A 25,000-nucleotide genomic window follows, 5' to 3' on the forward strand; every position below is an offset into this window, starting at 1 on the left:
TCAGTATATTTACTACCAAAATATTTGAATCAGTCAGTAGCTCTTGCTTTGCTAGAAATAAACATGCTAGAAATAAATCCAGCCTCAAAGGTGGATTGATTCCTCCTTCTGCCCCACCCACTTGTCTTTACACATGAATTCATGGCCAACTTTATTTATTTACTAGGAGTTGTAGTTCTAAAGTAAATTTAGCCATGCAATCTTGAAATTCTTAGGGAATTCCCATACAGAGGAAGATCTCAGGAACTGTCTCGAAAGTAATGACAAATTTTGATTGCGTAATTCTGTTAACATATCTCAGTGCCTAAGTGAACAGTAGTTTCTGTGTGTCCATTTGAACATGAAAAGCAGAACATACTATTTGATATGATCGGTGGTATCTCTTAAAATCCCTGTAAGGTTAGAATGATATCCCAATACTTGTCCAGCACTCCAAAACAAAATGTAGGTTCATAGAAGGTGAAAGAGACAACCAAGGCTGATATATTTTTTTTCTTCTTATTTTTTATTTTTATTTATTTATTTATTTTTTAAAAGATTTATTTATTTATGCATACAGAACTGGGGTACAGGCCAGAGGTACAGGGGCGGCGAGAGGCTTCACCAGAGACAGAGTGGGGAGCAGAACAGGCAGATCGACGAAGTACACTGCTGAGGGGAGCAGCGGGCGTTCAGGAGAGGTCTGCCGCGCCATGTGGTCTCCTCCGGGGCAGGCAGGAATCGAACTCATGCGAAAGTGGCTTTAGCTTCTCAGTGCTGTGCTTTAACCCGCTGCGCCACCAGGGAGGGCCTTATTTTTATTTTTTATAATAGTTTATTTTTACATCATTTTGTACATAACCAAGGCTGATATTTTGAAAAAAGAAAAGAAAAGCCTTCAATATATTTCTGGTGTCAGTATTTATTCTGGACTTTTAAAAAGTCTTTTTTTTTTTTTTTTATGCTGATATAAACTGCTCAAGGGAAAAGTTGTGGTTTTCCCTTTCACTCTCCATTTGGCTTTTAATTAATTAATATTTTTTTACTCCTAAAGGTAAAGGTAAAAGCAGACCTATAGTAGTTGGGTTGGTTTTGACAACTATAAAACTATAGATGATTTTGCAGGAGAATCAAGAACTTCTGATACTTAAAAAATGTAGACAAAGAAAGCCAGTCATATCTTAGTATAACCCTTTTATGTTTCATGCAGAACTAATTCCTCCCAGTGATTAGAAAACATCATCACTGTCATTAATATATATTCATAGTTTCAATTGGCTTTGCAAGTTCCTACTCTTTGGTATTTTAATGGAAGGAAATTAGTAACCTGCTATCATATACTAAAAACAACCAAATGTTGACTAAACTAATACAATAGTTTTGTGTTCCACAAGATTTTTTTTATGACCTTGAAGATTTTTAACTCAAATTATGAAAAATATGTTCTGCTCCAACTTACATACAAAGAAATATCCTGGAAGAGTATTTGCTAGAACAGTGAATCTCAAATTTTAATATATGCTGCTTCTAAAACTTCAGTTTGCCTATGAATCTCTGAGGAATCCGTAAAAAATGCAGATTCTGGACCCTCCCTGGTGGTGCAGCGGGTTAAAGCACTGCACTAAGAAGCTAAAGCCACTTCCACATAAGCTTGATTCCCGCCTGCCCTGGAGGTGACCACAAGGCTCCGCAGACCTCTCCTGACCTGCTTGCTGCTCCCCTCAGCAGTGTACTTCGTCGATCTGCCTGTTCTGCTCCCCACTCTGTCTCTGGTGAAGCCTCTTGCCGCCCCTGAGTCTCTGGCCTATACCCCAGTTCTGTATGTACAAATAAATCTTTTTAAAAAAATGCAGATTCTGCAGTTCCAACAAGCTGTCTGGTGATATAGACTGCTGTGCGGAGCAGTCAGGTGTGGGAGATGCTGTGACTCTGAGTTGCACCCCAAATCATTTATATTTGGATTACCATTCAGGAAAGCTCAAACTGGGAAAATTCAGCTGCATCACTATCTTCAGACTCATGGAGGGCCTGGCAATCTGTGACCCCTACCCCCAAAGCAGAAACTCACCTAATGATTGCTGGCCATAATTGTGTGCAATTTTACATTCAAAGACTCCTGACCTTTTTATCTGGGAGGGGACTGCTAGAATAAGAAGGTGGAGACACAGATAAGACTTGATTTCATGACCCCAAATGAATGTTTTTTTTTTTTTAGTTTATTTTTACATCATTTTGTGCATTTTTCCATCTCAGTTGTAATCCCCGTGGGTTTCCCATCACCAAATCACCCATGTGCCATCACCATAGTCCTGTGCACTTCCCTCCCCCTCCATTTTTAATCTCATTCCTCACACCACCCCCAAAAAATGTCTCTGGTATATAGATGTTCATTATTATTATTATTTTCTTGCCTGGTGTGTTATACTCCTGCTATGAGTGAAACCCTCCAGTATTTTTCCTTTTCTTTCTGGCTTATTTCACGAAGCATGATCTTTTCCAGATCCATCCATATTGCTGCAAAAGGCATGTGTTTATTTTTTTTTGGTTGCTGAGTAATATTCCATTGTATATATGTACCACATCTTTTTCATCCAGTCATCCCCTTTTGGGCATTTGGGTTGTTTCCATGTCTTTCCAATTGTAAATAAAGCAGCAACAAAAATGAGGGTGCAGATATCTTTTTGAATGAGTGTTTTTGTGTCTTTTGGGTAGATACCTCAGTGTGGGATTGCTGGGTCATATGGCAGCTCCATTTTTAGCTGTTTGAGGAACCTCCAAACAGTTTTCCATAGTGATTGTACTAGTTTGCATTCCAGCAGTGCAGGAGAGTTCCTTTTTCTCCACATCCTTGCCAACATTTGTTGTTGCTAGTTGTTTTAAGATGTGCCATTCTCACTGGTGTGAGCTGGTATCTCATTGTGGTTTTAATTTGCATCACAGTGATCCAACTGTGTATTTTTTTTTTTTTTTTAAGATTTATTTATTCGTACAGAACTAGGGTACAGGCCAGAGATGCGGAGGGTGAGAGAATTCACCTGGGACAGAGCGGGGAGCAGAACAGGCAGATCAATGAAGTGCACTGCTGAGGGGAGCAGCAGGCGGGTCAGGAGAGGTCTGCCGCGCCATATGGATCTCCTCCGGGGCAGGTGGGGATCGAACTCATGCGAAGTGGCTTAAGCTTCTTTGTGCTGTGCTTTAACCCACTGCGCCACCAGGGAGGGCCCCAACTGTGTATTTTTAATGAAAAAATACATCCTCTAACAGTTTGAATTGATGTTCACTATATAATAGGTGATGTGAAAATTCATCCTTTGAACAAAAGCTCGTATAGCCCTACCCAGGGATATTGGAAGGTATTGGATATTGTTTTCCTTAGGCCTTAGACCAGGGGGTGTTTAGATATATGAGGGAATGCACTATGTTTAGGAAGTTTGGCTGGGCTCTAGTAGAACTCACTAAATTCCCCTATTGACTTGGAAGACACATTATAGAAAACCTCTCAAAGTAAATTCTGTTACAGTCCCTCAATTGCCAATTTGGGTGTTTTTTTAATGGTGTCAAGCTCCTTTGCCTGCTTGACACCCACTAATTTCTAGATCTATTCCCCAGTATAAACACTTATGCTAATAAATATATATATATATATATATAGCGTATATATATATATATAGTGTATACACACTATTTTTTAAGAAAATATCTTTCTTATTGACAATCTCCACTTTTAGAATATGTTGTGGCTACAAATTAAAAGTCATTTAGCCAAAAATATTCAAAAAGCAAACTCGAGAGCCCACAGAAAGGAAAGTACTACCAGAAAACAGTCTCCTGGGTTATTTGGCTGACCTGTACAGGTGAGAAAGCAGTGTGCCCAGGAAGCTTTAAAGGCCTTAGATGTTTGGAATAAAGCATGTTAACACAAGGGCCACTGACGCCAGATCCATAGGCTTGGACAAACTTATACTGTGTGGTGTGGAAAGTAACTAAAATTAACTTGCATTTCCATCTTAATATAGATTAGCTTGTAACAATAATGTTGAAGTTTTGTATCTCCTCTACTCAGAAAATTTAGTCTCTTTTAGTTTTCTTTTTTAGGAACACAAGTTTGCTGCCAGCTTACCCCGCATCCTTTCCTCCCTCCCCTCCCACCTCTTAACACTTGCTTCTCTCTATCCACTCTTTGTAGTCACTTACACATTAAGTCCTCACCTTACTTCTTCAATAAGTCCTTGGAAGCTGACTATCAGCAAAATCACCTGTCATGAAACCAATTTCAACATTCGCTAGTTGATAATAACAAGAGTCGATTCCTATGCCATTTTTTTCTCCCACAAAAACATCACCATATTCCCAATAAAGGCCCCAAACATTCCTAATGTTAAGCAGTCATTTGTATTCATTCATTCTTTCATGCGTTCATTTTCCAAACCACTTATTTCAGCTCAGGGTTGCTGGTGCCTGGAGTCCACTCCTCTAAGGGCACAAGGTAGAACCAGATCTGGACAGAGCAGCTCACACACCGGCTTTCATTCAGACTAGGACAGGGAGCCACACCAGTGAGCCTGACAGGCCCATCTCCTAGGTGGGGGAGGGAATCAAAGTGCTGGGAAACAGACTTGGGGAGAACTGCAAACTCCACTTAGTGACTGGCAGTGCTTGGCATAGATTTCCTCATCAATGTTATAGTGACACAACTTTTATTGAAATAACATTATTTGAGGCACTGTTGTATATGAAATTCCCTTGTAGCTGTTCCACTGCTTCCTACAAGAGTTTAACTCAAGCCCCAGATTTTACCTGAATAAGCAATTCATGATTTTCCATTCCATAGTAATAAAGCAACATGCCCCAGCTGATCCAATTTCTGACTTCAGTCGTCAAGCTTTCCAGCATTCATCTGGCCCACTCTGTTTTCCTATTCTTTCTGTTTCTGTCGTGGCCCATCTGTCATTGTCTGTTCTGCCTCTAGCTCTTTGTCCTTCTTTCCCAATTGTCACCGCTATCCAGATTTCTCTCTACCGAATAATATTTCACTAATAGAGAAAATCTCACTCTAAGACAGATTTAGGATGAATATTTTCAAAATAAATGCTTAATAGAAATATTTCAAAACTCTTAACTCCCTATTCCAGTTGACTCTGTTATGCTTACTGCCTTTTTTGTTATATATATTAACTCTCACTTTGCATGCAGTGACTCTTCTTTTCTCACGTGTATTACTAGATTTAGTCTACAAACCAGTAATTCCACTAGCAGATTGCTACACTAAACATAGGAATAACAACGAAGACATTATAACAGGCTAAAGAGTAGCAACATAAGGACATTATATGTGTGTAAAACTCTGAGTGTGTGTAGTGTGTGTTTTGTTTACACTGGGTTACTATAGACACAGGATAACATTTCCAAAACCAAGGTCAATCCCTGCCTTGTCATGTGTGTCAAAATCAATTAAAAATCACAGACATTAGAATATATATTCAATATATGGACAAAAGATAACTTCATTTTTGAAGGAATAAATTGTAAAGGGGTAACTGATAGCTCCAAGAACATAAATATTTAAAATTTTTATAACATTAAAGGTTTCTTAAGCTGCTAGCAATTCTACTCCTAAGTATCTACCCAAAGGACCCAAAAACATTAATTCAAAAGACACCTGCATCCCTGTGTTTATTGCAGCACAGTTTACAATAGGTAAGTTATAGAAGCAACCCAGATGCCCAAAAATAGATGGCTGGATCAAGAGGATGTGGTACATACATTACGCAGCAATCAAAAAAGATAAACTCATGATGTTTTCAGCAACATGGATGGAACTGGAAGGGGACATGTTCAGTGAAGATGGAAAGAAGAAAAATATCAGATGGTTTCACCTACAGAAGGAATATAAAGGATCAGGAAAAGTCATTGTAATAAAGTAAAAACCAAAATCAATGAACTGTAAACCAGAGACATTCGAGGGCAGTAGGATCAAAACAAGGTTGGGAAGATCACAAGGGACTATGGTGATGGCACATGGCTGAATTGGTGGTGGGGATTCCATGGGGACTACCACTGAGTTGAAAAGCAACATTGTACAAAAATGAAGAATGATGTACAAATATATAAAATATTTAAAAAAATTAAAAACCTCCAAAGAGTTGATATTGGCAATATTAAAAAAAGTTAACAGATATTAAAAAGACAAACTTTAAAGGATAAGTGAAAGAGTATATGAATGCACTTCAGTACACAAAGCTCTATGAGGAAAGGGAGATTTCCTTGTACTTCACAAATAATAGGTATGTAATAAACAATGGATAAATGATTAAAGGGAACAAGTAACAAATTTCCAAAAACTCGTCATTGCAAGAATGAATATATGAAATAAACAATGAAGTCTGAACAACTAAAACATACCAACTGTGTTTTAAAAACATACTATATAGTATCTGTAAAGTCAAAGTAGAATTGGGCCTCCCTGGTGACCTAGGGGTTAATTGTCTGCACTGTCACCACTACAGCCTGAGCTGGATCTCTAGCCAGGAAGGTGACCCACATGGTGCAGCAACCCTCTTCTGTCTCACCTGCTCCTCCCTTCAGCAGTGTATTTCAGTCAGTCGGCCTGTTCTTTTCCCCACTCTGTGTCTCTGGTGAATCCTTTTATTCCCTTCCCACCCCCCACCCCCAACCCCCTGACACACATTTCTGGCCTAAACCCCAGTTATTCTAAAAAAAGGTAAAAAAAAAGGTAAAATTAATGTAGAATTGGTATACATTCCTTGCAATGACTTTAATTATCTTTTGAAGGTAATATGATAGATTGTAATAGCATATCATCTCTCATGCAGGAACTTATCTTAATGAGGTAACCAAGGTTAAACACATTATATGTATTAGACAAATAGATGCAATATAGGAATTAAATAAAGTCAATACATATTTTTATATTAAAGGTGTTCAATCAAACTTTACAATTAATATTAGGGAGTGATTATATACATTTTCACTTTGCATAAGGATATGTTATGAAGCCATCCAAATATTAATTCTAAAGATAACATGGAGAATGTTGCTTTTCTTTTTTTTTTCATACACTGAAACTTTATTTATTTCATAATATCCTTGTTTATTTTTTTCACAATATGGGGTTTTGAGACTGTTTCTTAAGTAAAACAGTGCACATAATTATGTTCTGATTATAACTATAAAAATTTCTGTAACTATGTAGAGGACAATATGCATACATGCAGAAATAAAAGCAATTTTATGATGATGGTAGATTTGTGGTCTTACTGTTATTGTTTTTATAAATTTTAATATTATAGCTTTAATTAAAATAAAGAGGTCTCTACTATATATACAGTATATATACACATACATATATGCATATATAATTTACTTTCTCATGAGACTAGTGAAACTGCTGGTCTCCCAGGGAAACTGTAATAATTATTTATTAACCAATATACTTTCCACTAACGTTGAGATACTTGCTAGTAAATGTATACAAGAGAACAGGAAGTATAGTTTCAACCAAGGGTTGATAGGAAGCTTGGAAGAATTGTTCTTGAAGCAATATTTATTTTAATATGAACTATGAAGCAGGTAATTTATTTTAATAATTAGTTCTAATAAACTATGAAGCAGGTATATTTATTTTAATATGAACTATGAACCAGGTAATTTCTTGCATACAGAAAACAAGGCTTAGAGGAGGAATTCAGACAGTGTTTCCATCAGCAACAGATGGGGCCATTTTTGAATGGGTTGGTGGAGTCCCATTAGAATATAGTTGCTACACTGAAAATATTAAATGCACATATACTTATGTAATGGATTTACAGGTGGCATTTAAATAAATAACTGGTTTATGGAGATGTAATTTACAAGCCATAAAACCTCCCCCTTGGAAATGTACATACAGCTCAGTGGTTTTTAGTATATTTACTACATTGTGCAATCATTACAGTCTGATTTTAGAACATTTTCAACACCTGAAAAAGATTTTATTTGCGTTAGTATTATTTAAAAAAAAATCACATAAGTATTGTGTCTCTTGATAACTTAGATTTTTCAACCATGGAGAAAACCTCATTGCCCTTACTTTAGACCCTGCTCTTAGATTGGATGGATTTAGAGTTCCTTAGGTACAGGAGCTAGGAATTTGAGTGGCAACTTATTCATGGAGAATCTGAGTCATGGATTAGATCATTTAATGTTACAGATTGATAGTCACAGAGTGACTAACTGGGAACCAGAAGATAACTCCTAACTACTATTCTTTGTATTAAATCAGTAAGTGATCTTCCCTTGTTATATATTTACTAAGGTTTGAGCCCTTTACCTTAATTTCCATTCCACATATTTGATTAGAAAAATGAGCTACTTCTAACTTTCAGTAATGTGCCTAAAATTTTTTTTAACAAAAAGTGGACAAAAATTTCCTAAAAAACACTGTCAGTTTAATCCTCATTCTTGGTCTTTCAGAATTTTCTGGAGAAGTACTCTTTTTTTTTTTTAAGATTTATTTATTTATGCTTTCACATCTGGGGCACAGGCCAGAGGTGCAGAGGTGGTGAGAGGCTTCACCCAAGACAGAGTGGGGAGTAGAACAGGCAGTCAACAAAGTACACTGCTGAGGGGAGCAGCAGGTGGGTCAGGAGAGGTCTGCCATGCCATGTGGGTCACCTCCAGGGCAGGTGGGAATGGAACTCATGCTGAAGTGGCTTTAGCTTCTTAGTGCTGTGCTTTAACCCACTGCTCCACCAGGGAGCCAGGAGAAGAACTGATATTACAATGGGATTGAATTTTCTGCGTATATTTCCTTACTTCTTCTCTAAGCAATAAGGGATAAAATCTCTCTGTTTCTCTCTCATGAACTTCTTTTAGTTTGAAAATAACAGTCACCAGCGTCAGAGGACTATAAAAATTTCAGGGCGTGAAAATGTTTGTCAATTGCCATCAGAAGAACAGCACCCTCTGGAGCTATTATTGGCATGGCAAACAGTGAATGACATTTGGGGTTTATGCTGTTTACCCACTGATACTGCTGAAATGAGTTTACGTCACACACAGGCATTTCAAAGAGGTGACTTCATCTGGGCTTGCCAATAATAATAATTTGTTTTTTATTATGATTAAATATTCATTTTCTATTGTTCAGATCAGTAAGGGAGAGGGAAATCTATACATGGGAAGAGATTCACTTTAGCCCAGCTTTTCCCAAAGTTATCCCTTGAGAATAGCTATAAAAAGGGTTTTATGAGAAAATACCTTGGGAATATTACATACTAAATGCCTGTCTTGGAGGTACCATCTCTGAGAAATCCTACAGGGAGAAAAAGGCCTATATGATGGGTTGGTTTAATCCAATTTGTCCAAATTTTATTATTGAACCTCTTGGTGTTGCTTTGAAGCAAAGTGTCTCAAAAATTAGGGAAGTACAATTGTTATTTTATGTCACATAATTTCAGTGTGTTGAGAATTTGGGAAGGACTCACCTGTGTGGTTCTGGTTGGGAGACTTGCCTGACTGGTGCTAACAGCAGGTGAAGAGCAGCTGAGGACCATCACGTATCTCTCCTCATGTCACTGAGAGTCTCCTTGCAGGGTAGCCTGTAGTTTCTCACAGAATGGCTACCTCAGAGGAATGGGCCTATTATGTGGTAGTTCAGAGCACCAGTGAAGTTATTTCATGCATGAGGTGAAAGCTGCAATGATTTTTGTGAGATGATCTTATAAATTATGAAGCATTGCTTTTCCTGTATTATGTTCCTTATAATACTTCAACAGAAGGTAAATCCAGTTCTACAACTTGATGACAAGTGACAAGCTCCTAAAGAGCATACAGGCAGGAAGTATTGTCACTTCCATCTTGAAAAAACATATTCGAGCACAGAAACCTTTTATCTGTGGAATATACTATTCAGTGTTGAAATGTAATTTGTGACTATTGCTTCAAGCAATTATCACGAGAGCTTCTTCCAAGAAAGAAGGATTGATCAAAAAACAAAACAAAAACTGTCTTTGCAAATTCTAGAGATGTCCAGATATATAATTCAAGAAGAGATTATTTGTCACGACTATAATAAAAGTTACTATTTTAACTCCTATAACCCAAGGTGTACCCATTTATTTATATGTGTAGTATTTATGGTTTAGAGAGTGTTAATGTTCTGACCTTCTCTGTTAGTGGTTAAACCAAGTTGGGTGTACCATCTTGGCACTTACATATCTGGTCTGGAGCAAGTTCAGATGTGATCTACTGCAACGAGAATACGTTGGAATATCTTTTCCAAGTAAATTGGGTCTTTTTCAAACTGAATGGTTCCTGCTGGTATAGTGAAATTTATAAACATCAATTCGCATATCAGCAAATGGCTGGTGTTTTCTAAATTTCCCAAAATTCAAATTATTTTATTTTTTTACTTTTTTAAAAAATAATAGTTTATTTTACAACATTTTGTGCCTTTTTCCACCTTAGTTGTAGTCCCCATGGGTTTCCCATTACCAAATCACCTATGTGCCATCACCATAGTCCAGTGCATTTCCCTCCCCCCACTGTTTTTGACCCTATTCCCCATTCCACCACCATAAAATGTCTCTGGTATACAGTTGTTCATTATTATTATTATTTTCTCACCTTGTCCTTTATACTCCTGCTATGAGTGAAACCATCCAGTATTTTTCCTTTTCTTTCTGGCTTATTTCACTAAGCATGATCCTTTCCGGCTCCATCCATATTGCTGCAAAAGACAATTTATTTATTTGGGTGCTGAGTAATATTCCATTGTGTATATGAACCACATCTTTTAAATCCAATCATGTACTTTTGGGCATTTGGGTTTTAAAGAATATTTTATTTTTTAAATCTATTTATATATGCAGAGAGGAGCTGGGATGTAGGCCAGAGGTGTGGCGGTTGAGAAGATTCACCAGAGACAGAGTGGGGAGAACAGTTGGATCTACTGAAATACACTGCTAGGGAAACAGCAGGTGAGACAGGAGAGGTCTGCCTCATTATGTTGTCACCTCCCTGGTGGGGGCTCAAAATCAGGTCATAATGATGATAGCACTGAGACTTAACTCCTAGACCACCAGGGAGGCTCCTCCCCAAACTCAAATTCTTACCCAAGGTCTACTTCTAGGGCAATTCAAACTAAGACATACCATTGTTGAGAATAAAGCTTGCACACAGGAAAAGCAGCACCTGGCACTGCATGAATGCCAGCTGCATGGGGAAAAGCAGAGATTTTTACATACAAAGAAGAAAAGATCATGAATGGATTGTCTGAGAAAAGAAAGGACTTTGTTACATGAATAGGCAGTAATTTAACCAAAAGACCCAACTTAAGGACAGTGTCACCCAGCAGGGTGTGACTCCTGAAACACCATTAAATATATTTTCAATATCTGAAAGCTGTGGGATTGGATTAGCTCTTAACACAGAGATTATCACCTCAAAAATGGGAGGCCAGCTGATATGTCTGTCTCTCAAAACTTGGCTGCACGAACAGAGTTTTTTTTTCCCATCCCATATGCTCTCCATACTGGTTTATGTTCAGGCTGTCTAGCATAAGGAGGAGAAACACATTCCAAAACTAATGAACGAGTTTCCATCTAGTATCTCATTCTTGTGTGAGTCAAATGCTGACAGGAAAAATAGGGCATCTCTCCTCTTGGAAATAAACGCTACCAAATTGAGCAAAATCTTTGAACTTAAAGAGGTGGCTATTAAATTTTAATTGACTTGAAGTCAAGGTACTAGAAATTCCTTCTTATATTAGTGATGAGTTTTTATTGATAATATCATAGAGCCAGTATTTTACACCCATTATAACCTGAAAATTAGTGTTGTTACTGGACCAGTAGCTAGATCAGATAATATGCTCTATCAATAAAGAAGCAAATATTACCTTGTTTCAAGGTGTTTTCAAGATAATTTTGATAACTGTAGTTCATTATTCTTGATTACTTTTGCAATTCTATATCTTACTCATTTACCGACATTATTCTGGCAAAGGTGCAGGGGTGTTACCAGTTGTTCAAAGGAGTCCAGGGCACAAAAAGGGCTAAAGCCCTTTTGTGAACAAGTGAGTGGTCTGGATCCAAGACTTGGTTCTGTTGTGTCCTGGGACAGTCCCAGTTATTATTATCATTTTTAAAAGCACATGATATATTAAAGCAAAGTTAACGGTGATATTTAATTAGAGTAATATTGCACATGATACTGTAGTGAGATTGAATTCTAGAAAGCTGAGGACTGCCAACCAGAGCAGTCAGCAGCTAATGGGAGTCCCTCAGAACAAGGGTAAAGCTGCAGGTATAGTGCTGAAAAGGAATAGGAGTGGGGTCAGGAGCTCAATCCTGGGCTGGGACATTACTGCAAGATCATTATGGCTTCAGATGACTCAGTTTTCACTTAGCATCTCAAAACTCTTCTATTGGTAGAAAGTCCCTATTGTCTATGATGGCAGATTTTTTTTTTAGCCCAGAAGGATTGATTTCCCTGTTCTTTTATTACATCAAATGGAATTCTCTCTTTTTATGCTTGTCAGGGGATAACAAAAAGCAAGTGTGGATTTGAGTGTCAGACAGGCCACCATTTGAGAAAATGAAAGTCATTTTCTCTAAAATGATGGCCAAATTTTAAGTGCTCAAGGAATTGAGGTCAGTTCAGAAAATATTCAGAGTGATATATTCAATAGATAATATTGTCCAGCTGTTTATTTCAAATGAATAACATTTTAGTACAAAAAACACCTGTCTCCAAATACCTGTTTTAGAATTCTTAGTTTGCATAAATTAGGTTTGCCAAAGGTATGCATCTCCAGTCTGTATTGGCAATGCTGTGCTAAAGTTCTCCAGCTCCATTGTAAAGCTCCAGTGTGGAGTGCAGGCCAGATGCCACCTCAGCCTGGGGTGAATATTCCTGACATCTTATGATGAAAAGTTTTAAATATGCTTAAACATTGATAGAATAGTTAACATCTATATTCATCTCCTTGATTTTACAACTAGGTGATATTATACTGACATTACAAATATTTCCAAATCTTTAAGCCATTTCTCAACTCATTAAAAAAAAAAAAATGGTTCAAGTCCTCCCTGGTGGAGCAATGAGTTAAAACACAGCACTGAGAAGCTAAAGCCACTTCAGCATGAATTCAGTCCCCGCCCTGGAGGTGACCACATGGCACGTCAGACCTCTTCTGACCAGTCTGCTGCTCCTCTCAACAGTGTACTTCGTCAGTCGGCTGTTCTGCTCCCCACTCTGTCTCATGTGAATCCTCTGCACCCCAGTTCTGTATGCATAAATAAATAAATCTTTAAAAGAAAAAAGGTTCAGTGTGAGTTATATACATCTAGTACACTTCACTCTTAAGCACTTCAATATGAGCAGCATTATATAATAATTTCTATTTTTTCTTTGTCAGGTAAAATTTATCTATAGTGAAATGCACATATGGAAATGGTGCCCCCTATCAAGTTTTGACAAATGTATATTTGTCGTATAACCCACTCATTCTGGAGTCTTTCTTGTTCAATCCCCATGCCCTCATCCCCTAAAGCTACTTGCTGACCTCAATTTTTCCACTATTATTTATTAATAGTTTATACTTGCTGGCAAAATACATTTTTTAAATAATAGCTTATTTTTATATAATTTTGTGCCTTTTTCCATCTCAATTGTAATCCCCATGGGCTTCCCACCACCAATTCACCTGTGTGCCATCACCATAGTCCAGTGCACTTCCTCCCCCATTCCCCCGCTATTTTTTATCTCATTCCCCACTCCACCCCCATAAAATGTCTGGTATATAGTTGTTCATTATTATTATTATTTTCTCCCCTGGTTCTTTATACTCCTGCTATGAGTGAAACCATCGGTATTTTCCTTTTCTTTCTGGCTTATTTCACTAAGCATGATCCCTTCCAGCTCCATCCATGTTGCTGCAAAAGGCATGTGCTTATCTTTTTTGATTGCTGAGTAATATTCCATTGTGTAAATGTACCACATCTTTTGGGCATTTGGATCTTTTCTATTGTAGATAAATCCAGTCATCTACTTTTGGGCATTTGGGTCTTTTCTACTGTAAATAAAGCAGCAAAAAACATGAAGGTGCAGATGTCTTTTTGAAACAGTGTTTTTGTGTTTACAAAAAAACATTTTTAAGACTACAAAATTAGCACCTATTTATTAAAGAACATTTAAAAACAACATTTAAAGAAAATAATGGAGATTATGAAATGTAGAAAACATTCTGTAGTCATCACTTTCATTTAAGCATTTTCTCCATCAATGAAAAGCTCTTCATAAAAATCATTTCTAAGGGCTACCCAACTAGTAACATTTAAATGAACTCCTGCAATCCTACGATGACTCTTGTGGACACCAAAGAAGGTGTGGTTTCAGTAAACAGGCCCAAAGGAAGATGGGCTGGCCTCATCAGAAATAGTCTCGTCTTCACTGCTTTAGTCGTGTCCTTCTTTCCTTGCAAAACTGTTTACACCCTAGCTGTTGGCTACCTTGGTGATGTCTTACTCCCTAATGCTCTCTTGGCAGTTACTGAATCTCCTGGTCATGCTCTGTTCTGAAAGGCTTCTAAAGTGTTTCTAATGAAGGCTTATTTGGTTTCTGTCCCCCAGGAGCTGAATGTGATCAGCTGCAGTGGTCCTGGACTTATGGGAGATGAGATCCTGCTCCATGCAGGGGCCCTGTGCAGCCAGTTGTCTGCTGTCGACCTAAGTTGGTCTGGGGCTACCGACGTGGGTGTGCTGGCTCTCATACAAGGGGCTTCAAGGTAATGCAGCCAAATGACTCTGTGATTCTGACACTTCGGGCATTTATTGAAAAAGTATTTTTCAAAATAACATCTAACTTGTCTTGTTGTAATACACAAACCACTATTTTGAGTGCTTTTTGGACATTATTTTAATCCCTAGAACAACACTATGAAGTGGAGTTATTCTTTTCCACATTTTGCTGATAAGAGAACTTAGACACAGTGAGGGTAAGTAACTTGCCTGATCTCACACATCTAGTAGGTCATGGAGTTTGTGCTGGAGCCTGGACAGTGGGGTTTCAGAGTCTTATTACCCTCTGCCTCATAGTTATTTCCTGCAGAAGAACAGAAAGCAACAGTGAGGGTGTTTTTATCTGGAATTATCTACGAGAGCCATCATTTCCCTGTTTGGGATTCTTCCATGTAGAACCTGCTGTTCCTGGCCAGGGATGGAACTCAGTGCTTCAGTGGCTGCAGGCAACTTCCCAATACTGCATGTTAACTTGTTGTGCCACCAGGGAGGGCTCAGGAAAGCTCAGATTTAGATGTGTAAATGAAGTCAGGAATCTAATAGATTTCTTTATAGATTAAGGAGTTTGATTTATCTTTCCACTATCAAGAGACTCTGGATTTCTTGGAGGGTCTTAAGATGAATTGATACTGCATCACTTCTGGCCTGAAACTATGAGGCCATTCTGGCAAATTTTCATCTCTGGTGTTATTCATAGTGGCCAAGAAAGGATTACAGAGCTAAATTTCAACTTTAAGTGTCACTTAAATTGTAGAAAGATTTCTTCAGTGTTTCTCTTTTTTCTTTTAACTCAGGTATAATTGGCATATAAATCTGTGTTATGTACAGATAGACAACATAATGACTTGACATTTGTACATACGTTATCATGATCACAAAAAGTCTGGTCATCTGTTATCATACAGTGCAACCTTCAGATTTCAAATGTACAGAAGAAATGCTCTCTGGTGGTATAGGGGTTAGGATTTGGTGCTATCAAATGTACAGAAGGGTGTACAGCTCCATGACATTTATTTTATAACTAGCAATTTCCATCTCTAGCCTTATTCACCCATTTGCCCACCCCCTAACCACCCTCCCGCTGGTAACCACCAGTCTGCTATCTGCTTTTATGAGTTTGGATTTTTTTGTTCATTTGTTTTATGTTTTTTAGGTTTCACTTATCAGTGCAACCATATGGTATGTTCCACTTAGCATGATGCCCTCAAGGTCATCTATGTTATTACAAATAGGTTTCTCTTTCTTCATATCACTTTATCCACTCATTCATTGATGGATATTTACTTCCACAACTTGGCTTTGTAAATAACATAGCAATGAGCAGATGGAGGGGTTTCTGCAAATTTTCTGATTATTTGTCAAATTGTACTTTCAAATCTATTCTTGTGGTGGAAAGTTGGCACAGTACTTTATCGTCAGGAAATGCTAGATGATGATGTGGTAAAAAAAACAACCTCCAGTTCTTGGTAGCTTATAGCAACAAGGTTGCTTTCTTGTTCATTTCTTGTTGATTTCATGAGTCCATCTGGACTCCAGTCCACCACTTGATCATGCCGCTGCAGGAATCAGGCCAGATCAGGCACTGTGAGGAGCACTATATGGCGCATTGGCAATGATCATGGCCCACAAGAGAAAGAATGGAGTGAAGCATGCACCAATTACTCACATTGTAAAGCCACTGGTTACATTTCTTGGTTAAAGCAACATGCTCCATGGGGTGAGGAACTTTACTCCTACCACATTTCTGTAAGGAAAGAGAAAGCCAAACATTTATGATCAGTGATCCTGATATCATAGGTGACCTTTTCTAGCCTCTTTTTGGGGAGTAGAATCATGGCCAAAGTGGTTTTATTTTTCTTCCTGCCTCTCTAACCGTCTGACTCCTACCTCTGATGGAAATTGATACTTAGTATTCCAATAGCAGACAAGGATTATTTCAAAACTTTTAGGAGCATCCTTGAAAGCAAAATATGTCAAATGCAGAAAGCAATGAATCATTATGACTTTTCCAGTAAACAAAGTAAAATCAGGTGTGGTCCTAGACATCACAAATAAACTTTTTGTACACAGGATCCACAAGAACTATCTGGGAAATACATTTGGTGTCATTTTGAAGATGTCAGTGACATTACTACCTTTCTAAAAAGTGAAAGCAAAACAGGAATCTGTCACTGTGGGTATCTACATGGATATATAACACATAAAATCCAAGAAGCACTTGCACTGAGACAGCAGTTCTTTATCCAGTTGCTTGTGTAAGGAGATGGTGTTGCTGCCCTCACGCCATGGCATGGCCGCTGGGGAGGGAAGTCTTCATTACTAGAGCTGATTACCTCAGCTTTCTTTTTTGTGCAAAGTCACAATAAGCATAATCACTTTTCCAGCACATGGCTTATCAAGAGTCTTCCAATCATGCTTTTTAATGTGAAACATTTCTTTACAGGAAGTTTTAAGATAGGACTTTATATTAAAATAATTGCCAAGTTGTAGTAGAGTTCCAGCCTTTTAAAATTGAACCTTGTTTTCACAAAGAATCCTGCTGATAAAGTTTTGTGAATGTCAAGTGAGATACTTGCAGCCTTCCTGATTTAGTGAATCTAATGGGAAGAAATGTATCATAATAAAAGCACTGTGGCTTAAATGTCCTACATTATTTGGCAACAAATCTAAAGCAAAATCCTGTTACACTTCCTATTTCATTTTTTTGGGTCAATTTCTAGCTTGATGGTGAGTATAAAGAATCACCATAATAATGATAATATTATTGCTTGTTTTCCTTAATTTATCTTCATAGGAAGCTGTTCTTGACTTAACAACAATGTGGTGATGATAGAAACTATGCAATCAAAGATAACACCTAGTGACAGTCTAAATCTTTATATAACAGTGTTCTTTGGGTACAGTCAAAGCCTTGATTAAACAGTTTGAAATGAAAATATGTTATGTACAAAGACAAAATTAAAGCAACAGGAAAGAAATTGAGGAAATAAAGATATAGATAGATAGGTAACTATATATATGTAAATATATATTTGTGCCTGATTTACTAAGCCTCTCATAAGCTGAATAACTAATGAGCTACAAGTTTTGGGTATGAAATTATTTTTAAATAAAGATATTATTGAGATATATTTCTTTTTGTAAACTTTCAGCCTTCGAGGACTCTCCATTAATGGATGCCAGATTACAGACAAAGCCATTACAGCTTTAGTTAGAAAGCATGGAAACAGGTAATGATCAGTTTATTATTTTCATACATTTATGTGTCACTGACCTGCTTACAGACTGTGTTCTGGTGACTTGCTTGTATTCAGTATGTGATGTTTTCATCAAGCATCCTTTGGGGTAGGCATTTCTGATATTTGTCAGTTGAATAAATTGAGACTTAGAGACATTGTGACCAGCTAATTGGCACACAGTAAATTAGAGAAGCGGAACCCTCTGGTTTTAAGTATAATGTTCTCTGTGTAACAGTTCAGCTCAATGAAACATCTCAGAAACATGTCCACTCTCTTTTCTTGTTCAGACCTCAAAGTTAATCACAAATAATGAAAGACTTTGTCCATCACGATTCAAAATCCAGTATCTTAGTTGAAGGTGTTACTATCAAGCATTTATCCCACCTGCTGGAAAGGTCATCAAATAACTTTATGTTTAGCACCCATCAGTCTGTCAAACTGTAGGAAGGAAATTCCCCACCCATTACAGAAGAGTGACCAGCAGCAGAAGGTATGAACGCCTCCAGATTTACAGACTTGTACCTAGACTGATGAGGTTTGACTTATAGCACCTGAAGAGTCACGAAGGGTCTGACGATCCCCAGGCAAAGTGGCTCAGAGGGTGTGTCTGATCTCAGGGCAGTCACTGCTGCTCCTTGACACTGCTGGAAGCATTTAGAAAGAAACTTCATGCACAGTTTGTGGGCTTCTTCTATACATCTGGGGGGAAGTGAGTCAGAGGTTACCATGTTTTCTTCCTTTAATTTGACTCACCTTTTGATTTGTGGACATTCTAAAAGAGTCAGGTGGCTTTTGCCCAATGAGGAGGCCAAGGTGCATTGGATTCTGTACATAAATGACTCCTGAGCAAACAGAACTTTTATCTTGATCATTTCCTATAGAAAGAGGTTGTTTCCTTTTCTTCAACTTTTGTTTATTTTTAAATAAATTTTTCAATGACATCTAGCTGAGGAGGTCTATTTGAATGTGTTTAAAACATGGTGAATGATAACTCCAAGGTGAATTGAGAGTTTGATTTATTCTCCAGACTTTATCTGAAATATTCTCACTTCAATCAGATTTCTTCCTTACTATTTTATAACTCATGAAGCGTAGGAATTAGTTTATATTGTGCTTTTAGAAAGAAAAAATAAGACTAGATATTTCTTAGTGACTGTGGTTATTTCTGAGGCCTTTAGACTTTCTACTTTACAAGGTAAAAAATATTCTACTAAATGACCCAAGTAATTGGTCAATTTGTTTTGAGGAAGTTGTATAGATTATAATTTGTTTACAGAATATCATTTTACCCACTGACATATGATGCCATTTTTTTTTTTGCCCTCAAAATAATGCCTCAAATCCTTACTTCTTTTTGCAGGTATTTATAGAGTAGTAGGAAAGAATGTGGGAATCATTTAGACCTGTTTATAGCTTTGTGAATTTGAGTAAGTCATATACTTTCTGAGCTGCAGTTATTAAAGTATGGAACATAAAAATTATTAGGGAGAACTGTTATGAAGATTAAGAGATAATGTATATAAAGCACCTAGTGAAAATGTTTAATACTTTAAAATATAACTGAGTAAACATGCTTTTTGATTAATTTATAAACATTCAATGTCAGTACAGATCTGTGGATCATCAACTGGGTACAAAAAGTAGCATACATGGATAGAAACATGTTCTTTCCACTCCTGAAGTTGAAGTTGATTCATTGGAATTAGAGGGTTTTGGCCTTTTGATGAACCCATAAAACCTTTTTACAGTTGGGGGAAAAACATTCAATCTCATTGAGGGTAGAGTATGTAACACTGTATTGCCGAAGAAAATGAGATGGGCTAAAGCATACACAGTGGTAGAAATGACAATTTTTGATTAACAAATTGTCAGCATGGGGCACATTCCTTCAATTTTCAGCAATTTGAATTCCCAGCATTAATCAGCTTTTGTAGAATGCCACCCACTGTTTGTACAGCAGCAAGGGAGGCAGTAATGAAAAACTGTAGAACTAACATTAGACCAGAGATCATGCTGACTCGAGTGTTTTTATTTCATGTGAAGGATTTTTTTATTATTCAGGAATTGGTCAAAACATGCCATGTCCTCATCAAATGACTTCTGTGAATGCCTTCTTTCAGGACAATAAATGGTGCTAATAAGTTGGCAAGCCTCCTGCCAGGCAGGTCTTTGATATACGTTATGTTGAGCACATTAATATGAAATTAGAATTACAGAAACACAGGGAGTGCTCCCCACTCATAATTGTCTTTTTCTGTAATGGAAAATAAATCAAACTATCATGTTGGTCCCAGGAAGCTTAAACCATTTATAAAGTAATGACTTTTGTTTTTATAGATTGGTTTAATTTATCCATTTCTTTATTGCTTATTAGGTTCCTACAATGTGCAAGGCACCACAGGGACTAAGCAGATGCACAGGCATGGCCTGTGTAAAAGAGCTCACAGTTCCACAAACACTCCATTGCTGGGCCACATGTTTGCACTTTCTTTATATTCTTTTCCTATGTGGAATTGAATAAATGTGCCAATAGTTTTCATATATAACTGTGACCCACTCACTCCTCTGTCCACAAGATCTTGCTTTATGTTTTCTTTTATACTGAGGTTAGGGACTGTGAGTTCATGACTTCTGGTGTTTTTGGTCTACCTCGGTATCAAAAGATTTTGCAAGACTGATAGTATGTCAACTATTACCTAGAGGGAGAACATAATATATTCACTGATACAGTCACATGTATTTTGATCTGGGCAACTTTGCTACTGGCTAAAACCATGAGTAGTTCCATGGAGCAAATGAAATTGTGAAATGGAAGCTCAATCATTTGTTATGCAAAAGAAACAGAGCCAATCTGTAGAATGTTCTCGTTATGGTGAAAACCTGGAACAAGAAGTCTTATGTTGGGGCTGATGTCTGCTATTCAGAGGGCTGATGAACTTCCTGAAATTACAAGTAACCTTTTGTATTTATGAAGCTGTGTAACTTCTTGAGGAAATACCTTACAGCTTCCACAGGATTCTACAAAAGAATCAAGAATCCTCCCCCTCCAAATGAGGGGTAGTAAATTGACTAGTCTGTGATTGGTGTCTTTTTTTATGAAAAGTGCCAGATAATAAATATTTCAGGTTTCAAAGAACATGCAGTCTTTATAAACAAATGGGTATGGCTGTGTCCCAATAAAACTTCATTTATAAAAGTAAGGTGACCTGGGGCTAGGGGAGAGGGAGGGTAGTTTTTTATCTTCTGACTTAGGTAGTGATTTGTACATAAATTTTCAAAATACTGTATAATCATTATTTAAGTAGACCCAAGTTTTCCCTCTTAGAAATGATCATACTTGATATATGAATCTCATTTATTTAACTTTTTTTTTTAATAAATGTTTTTTTTTTTTAAGATTTATTTATTTGTACATACAGAACTGGGGTACAGGCCAGAGACTCAGGGGCAGTGAGAGACTTCACCAGAGACAGAGTGGGGAGCAGAACAGGCAGATCAACGAAGTACACTGCTGAGGGGAGCAGCGGGCGGGTCAGGAGAGGTTTGCCACGCCATGTGGTCTCCTCCGGGGCAGGCGGGATTCGAACTCATGCGGAAGTGGCTTTAGCTTCTCAGTGCAGTGCTTTAACCCGCTGCTTCACCAGGGAGGGCCCTTATTTAACTTTTTACTTACTCATATCAAAGTGTAATAGCTTAGGGCAAATGAACAAATCTTAAGTATCCAATTAATATTTTTTTACATATGTTACATATTTTTTTACATGTATATTTTTTACATACATTATTAATGACCGAGTAAGAATGTAGATCACAGAAGCCTTATGGGTTCATTGATGAGACTTAAAAATTCACAAATTCCAGGGGAAGGATCCATTTAAGACAGAGTGGTTGAATATATAAGATGTAAAAGTATAGATGATTGAGTATGGTTCTGGAAAAGGACAGAGATGATGGGATCCCAATATTATAAATTGACTTTTGAAAGAAAGAGATTCATTCAACCAATATAAGAAGAGTGGAGAGAGATTAAAAAATATATATGGGAAAGGACATGGTGGTAGAGTGTTGAGCATAAAATCAGAGGTGATGTTACTGGTTTTGAGAAAAGGGAAAGCTGGAGATAGAAGGACATATCTAGGAGAGAGTGACATAATTTCAAAATAGTCATTTTAGAGAGGGCAATGTGCTGAACCGACAAATGTTAAGGTTGCTGATCATTTTTTAAAAATGTTAGTATATTGTATGACTTGCCTCTGTGCAAGGCCGGAGAACATAAGTAGGCTGAAAGTGGATCCTTATTAATCAGACAAATAAAACAGACTTTGAAATACTGACTAGATTATCACTGAAATGGTGGCTCATGGAATTTAAGTAGTTAAAAAAAAGAGAGAGAGAGAAGAAATTAGAAGGCTGATAGTAGGAGTTAAAATAAAGAAGACAGTTATTTGGGGTCCCTCATAAGTCAAAAGAATGGTCAAAGTGGGAAAAGTTGGAAAAGTAATTATAAACTGGAAGGAAAAAAGGTCAGCGACTCAGTAAGAGAAAGCTTATTTAGTAATTTTAAGGTATGACAAAGCCAAGGGCACACTGACTGACTGACAGGGCACAGAATTGATGTGATTCAGAGACCAAGGTGAAGTTGTTAGACAGATATTCTTCTTGGCTACTGAAGTCACCCAGGATGTTGGCAGCAAGTGGGGTAGGAAGGAAAACTCTGCCTTGTACCAAATTCTTTCTTGAATGTTGGTGACTATGAGATAAGGGAAGTTGATATGTAACTATAAGGGTCATAAATGACAGGAGAAAGGAGAGAGACTGTCATGGATGGCATGAGAGGAGGTGGTAATTGTTGATGTTTGGTGAGTGGGAGAATAGATGACAAAAATCCCATGTCCTGATTTTGAGCTTCTTGACAGTAAGAGTACCAATAGCTTCCACTTGTTAGGCATATGGAAAGTTTTTGCATCAGCAGTAGAGGGATTAAGACAAGAAACCTGTAAATTCATAGCAGATCTAGTGTGTGGAGCACAGAGTTCAGTTCAAGGGCTTAGTTGGGTAGGGGAAGGAAAGACTAGATAAAGAACCCAGAAGGACCAGGAAGGAGAGATGGAGATAAAGGAGAGAATGAATGGCCAGAGAACTATACTTAGGTGCTTCAGTTCATTTCTTGGATGAGAGCGGAGACTGGACCTCAAGTCTAGTCAACTTCTCTCGAATGACATTGATCCTAGCAGCTGCAATTTCTGTAGCTTGTCTTCATTGGTATTCTTTCAGGCTTAAAGCCTGCAGACAAGGCATTGGATGATGTAAAATCCTTATAGTTATGCAGCCTTATAATCAAAACTCCTGGCTATGATTATTTCTGCATTTATATGCTACATCATACTTACTTTCCAGAAATTGGCTGGGATCTATGATAATGTGGTCATGCATTTTCATAGTGTTTACAGACTTTAGGACAATTTATAAGGCACTTTGAAGCACATGCTCCCATATAATGCTATTTTTTAAAAAATACATACAGAGCTTTTCCCTTATTGTTTATTTGCAATTCTGAGAAATTTGGACTGAGAAAAGGGAATTTTGTTTTGGGTTAGTGCTTTCTATTATATTAATTGATTTATCAAGTGCAAACAAAGCACATGTATATTGAGAGGACTGAGATTTTAATTAAGCTTGGAGTGTTAGCAAAAGTATATATCTTGTTAAACTTAAGGGACTTTGGATAGGTGAACTTGAAACTAATTTTAGTAGATAGGTCTTTTGGGGGGGGGTAGAAGAACTGGGGTATAGGGCAGGGATGTGGGGGAGGGAAGGAGGTAAAAGGATTCACCAAAGACAGAGGGTAACAGAACAGGTGGATTTACTGAAAGGCACTATTAAGGGGAGTTTTGGGTAAGATGGGAGAGGCCTTCCATATGTGGGTTACTTCTCTAGTTAGGGATTGGACTCAAGCTATAGTGGTGATAGCACTGAGATTTAACCCTTAGACCACGAAGGAAGCCCAGCAGGTAGGTCTTCTTGCTATTCTCTTCACTTGATGATGACTTCTCTCACTTCTTTACCTGTCCACTTTTAACAGAGTTCCCCAAAGCAAGCGTCCATATCTTTAGTTTTGTGACTCTTCAAGACTGGGGAGAGGTGGCACATATTGTAACATTTGGTTGGTAATGAAAAGTCAGGTTTGACCTTGATAGTAAGCAAAATGAAGTAAGAGGAGGATGAGGTACTGAAATGGTCTTCTAGATGCTCAAGCTTGTGTAAGCTCCATAACTGTTGAACCCAATTTTCCATGCTCCCCCGCCCCACCATTAGCAATAAAAGTTATGATACCCATTTACTAGGAACAAGATAGACATCCAACAAATGTCAAGTGTTCATTTCTTTCTGTTCATTGAACTGTTTGCTTACACATGGCCCTAAAATGAAGTTTGAAGGTGTAGAAAGGAAATAAAGAGGTCTTTTTATCTAAAGTAAACTGGTTTTGATAGCAGGTGAGGTTAATAATGTTTTATTTTACCCTCTTTTTATACGCCAGTACTGCTTGGAACAGACTAATACTTTCAGAGAGCTGATAATATTTCCATATTGTAGGCGATGTTAAAGTACATAAAATCAAATGAGGACTTTGAGAGTGGATGCTCTTCACCAAGAATTTAATCCTATGGGAAATGCAAAGTTGTTTGGTCAAATGGACAGGACTTCCCAGGATTCATCACTGAGATGTTCTTTTAAGGAAAGAAAAGGAAATAATTCCTTGTAGTTTGGTCTACTGATAATACCAAGAATATTTGTGTAGATTCATTCACTCTCCTTTTTTTTTTTTTTAAAGATTTATTCATTTATTCATACAGAACTGGGGTACGGGCCAGAGATATGGAGGGTGAGAGGATTCACCAGAGACAGAGCGGGGAGCAGAACAGGCAGATCCACGAAGTACACTGTTGAGGGGAGCAGTGGGCGGGTCAGGAGAGGTCTGCC

The 25,000-nt window shown here is 37.6% G+C and overlaps 1 protein-coding gene across 1 annotated transcript in view; it reads left to right on the top strand.

The window, feature by feature from the left end:
* The window catches only part of LOC105853282, a 100,094-nt gene that overhangs the window by 50,282 nt on the left and 24,812 nt on the right, over positions 1-25,000 (top strand). The window contains exons 6-7 of the mRNA XM_012721244.1: positions 14,613-14,767; positions 17,933-18,010. Of these exons, the coding sequence (XP_012576698.1) occupies positions 14,613-14,767; positions 17,933-18,010 (233 nt within the window). The remainder of the gene's footprint in view (positions 1-14,612; positions 14,768-17,932; positions 18,011-25,000) is intronic.

The sequence above is a fragment of the Condylura cristata genome, unplaced genomic scaffold (assembly GCF_000260355.1).
Source record: "Condylura cristata isolate star-nosed mole 26May11 unplaced genomic scaffold, ConCri1.0 scaffold00006, whole genome shotgun sequence".
Classification (NCBI taxonomy): domain Eukaryota; kingdom Metazoa; phylum Chordata; class Mammalia; order Eulipotyphla; family Talpidae; genus Condylura; species Condylura cristata.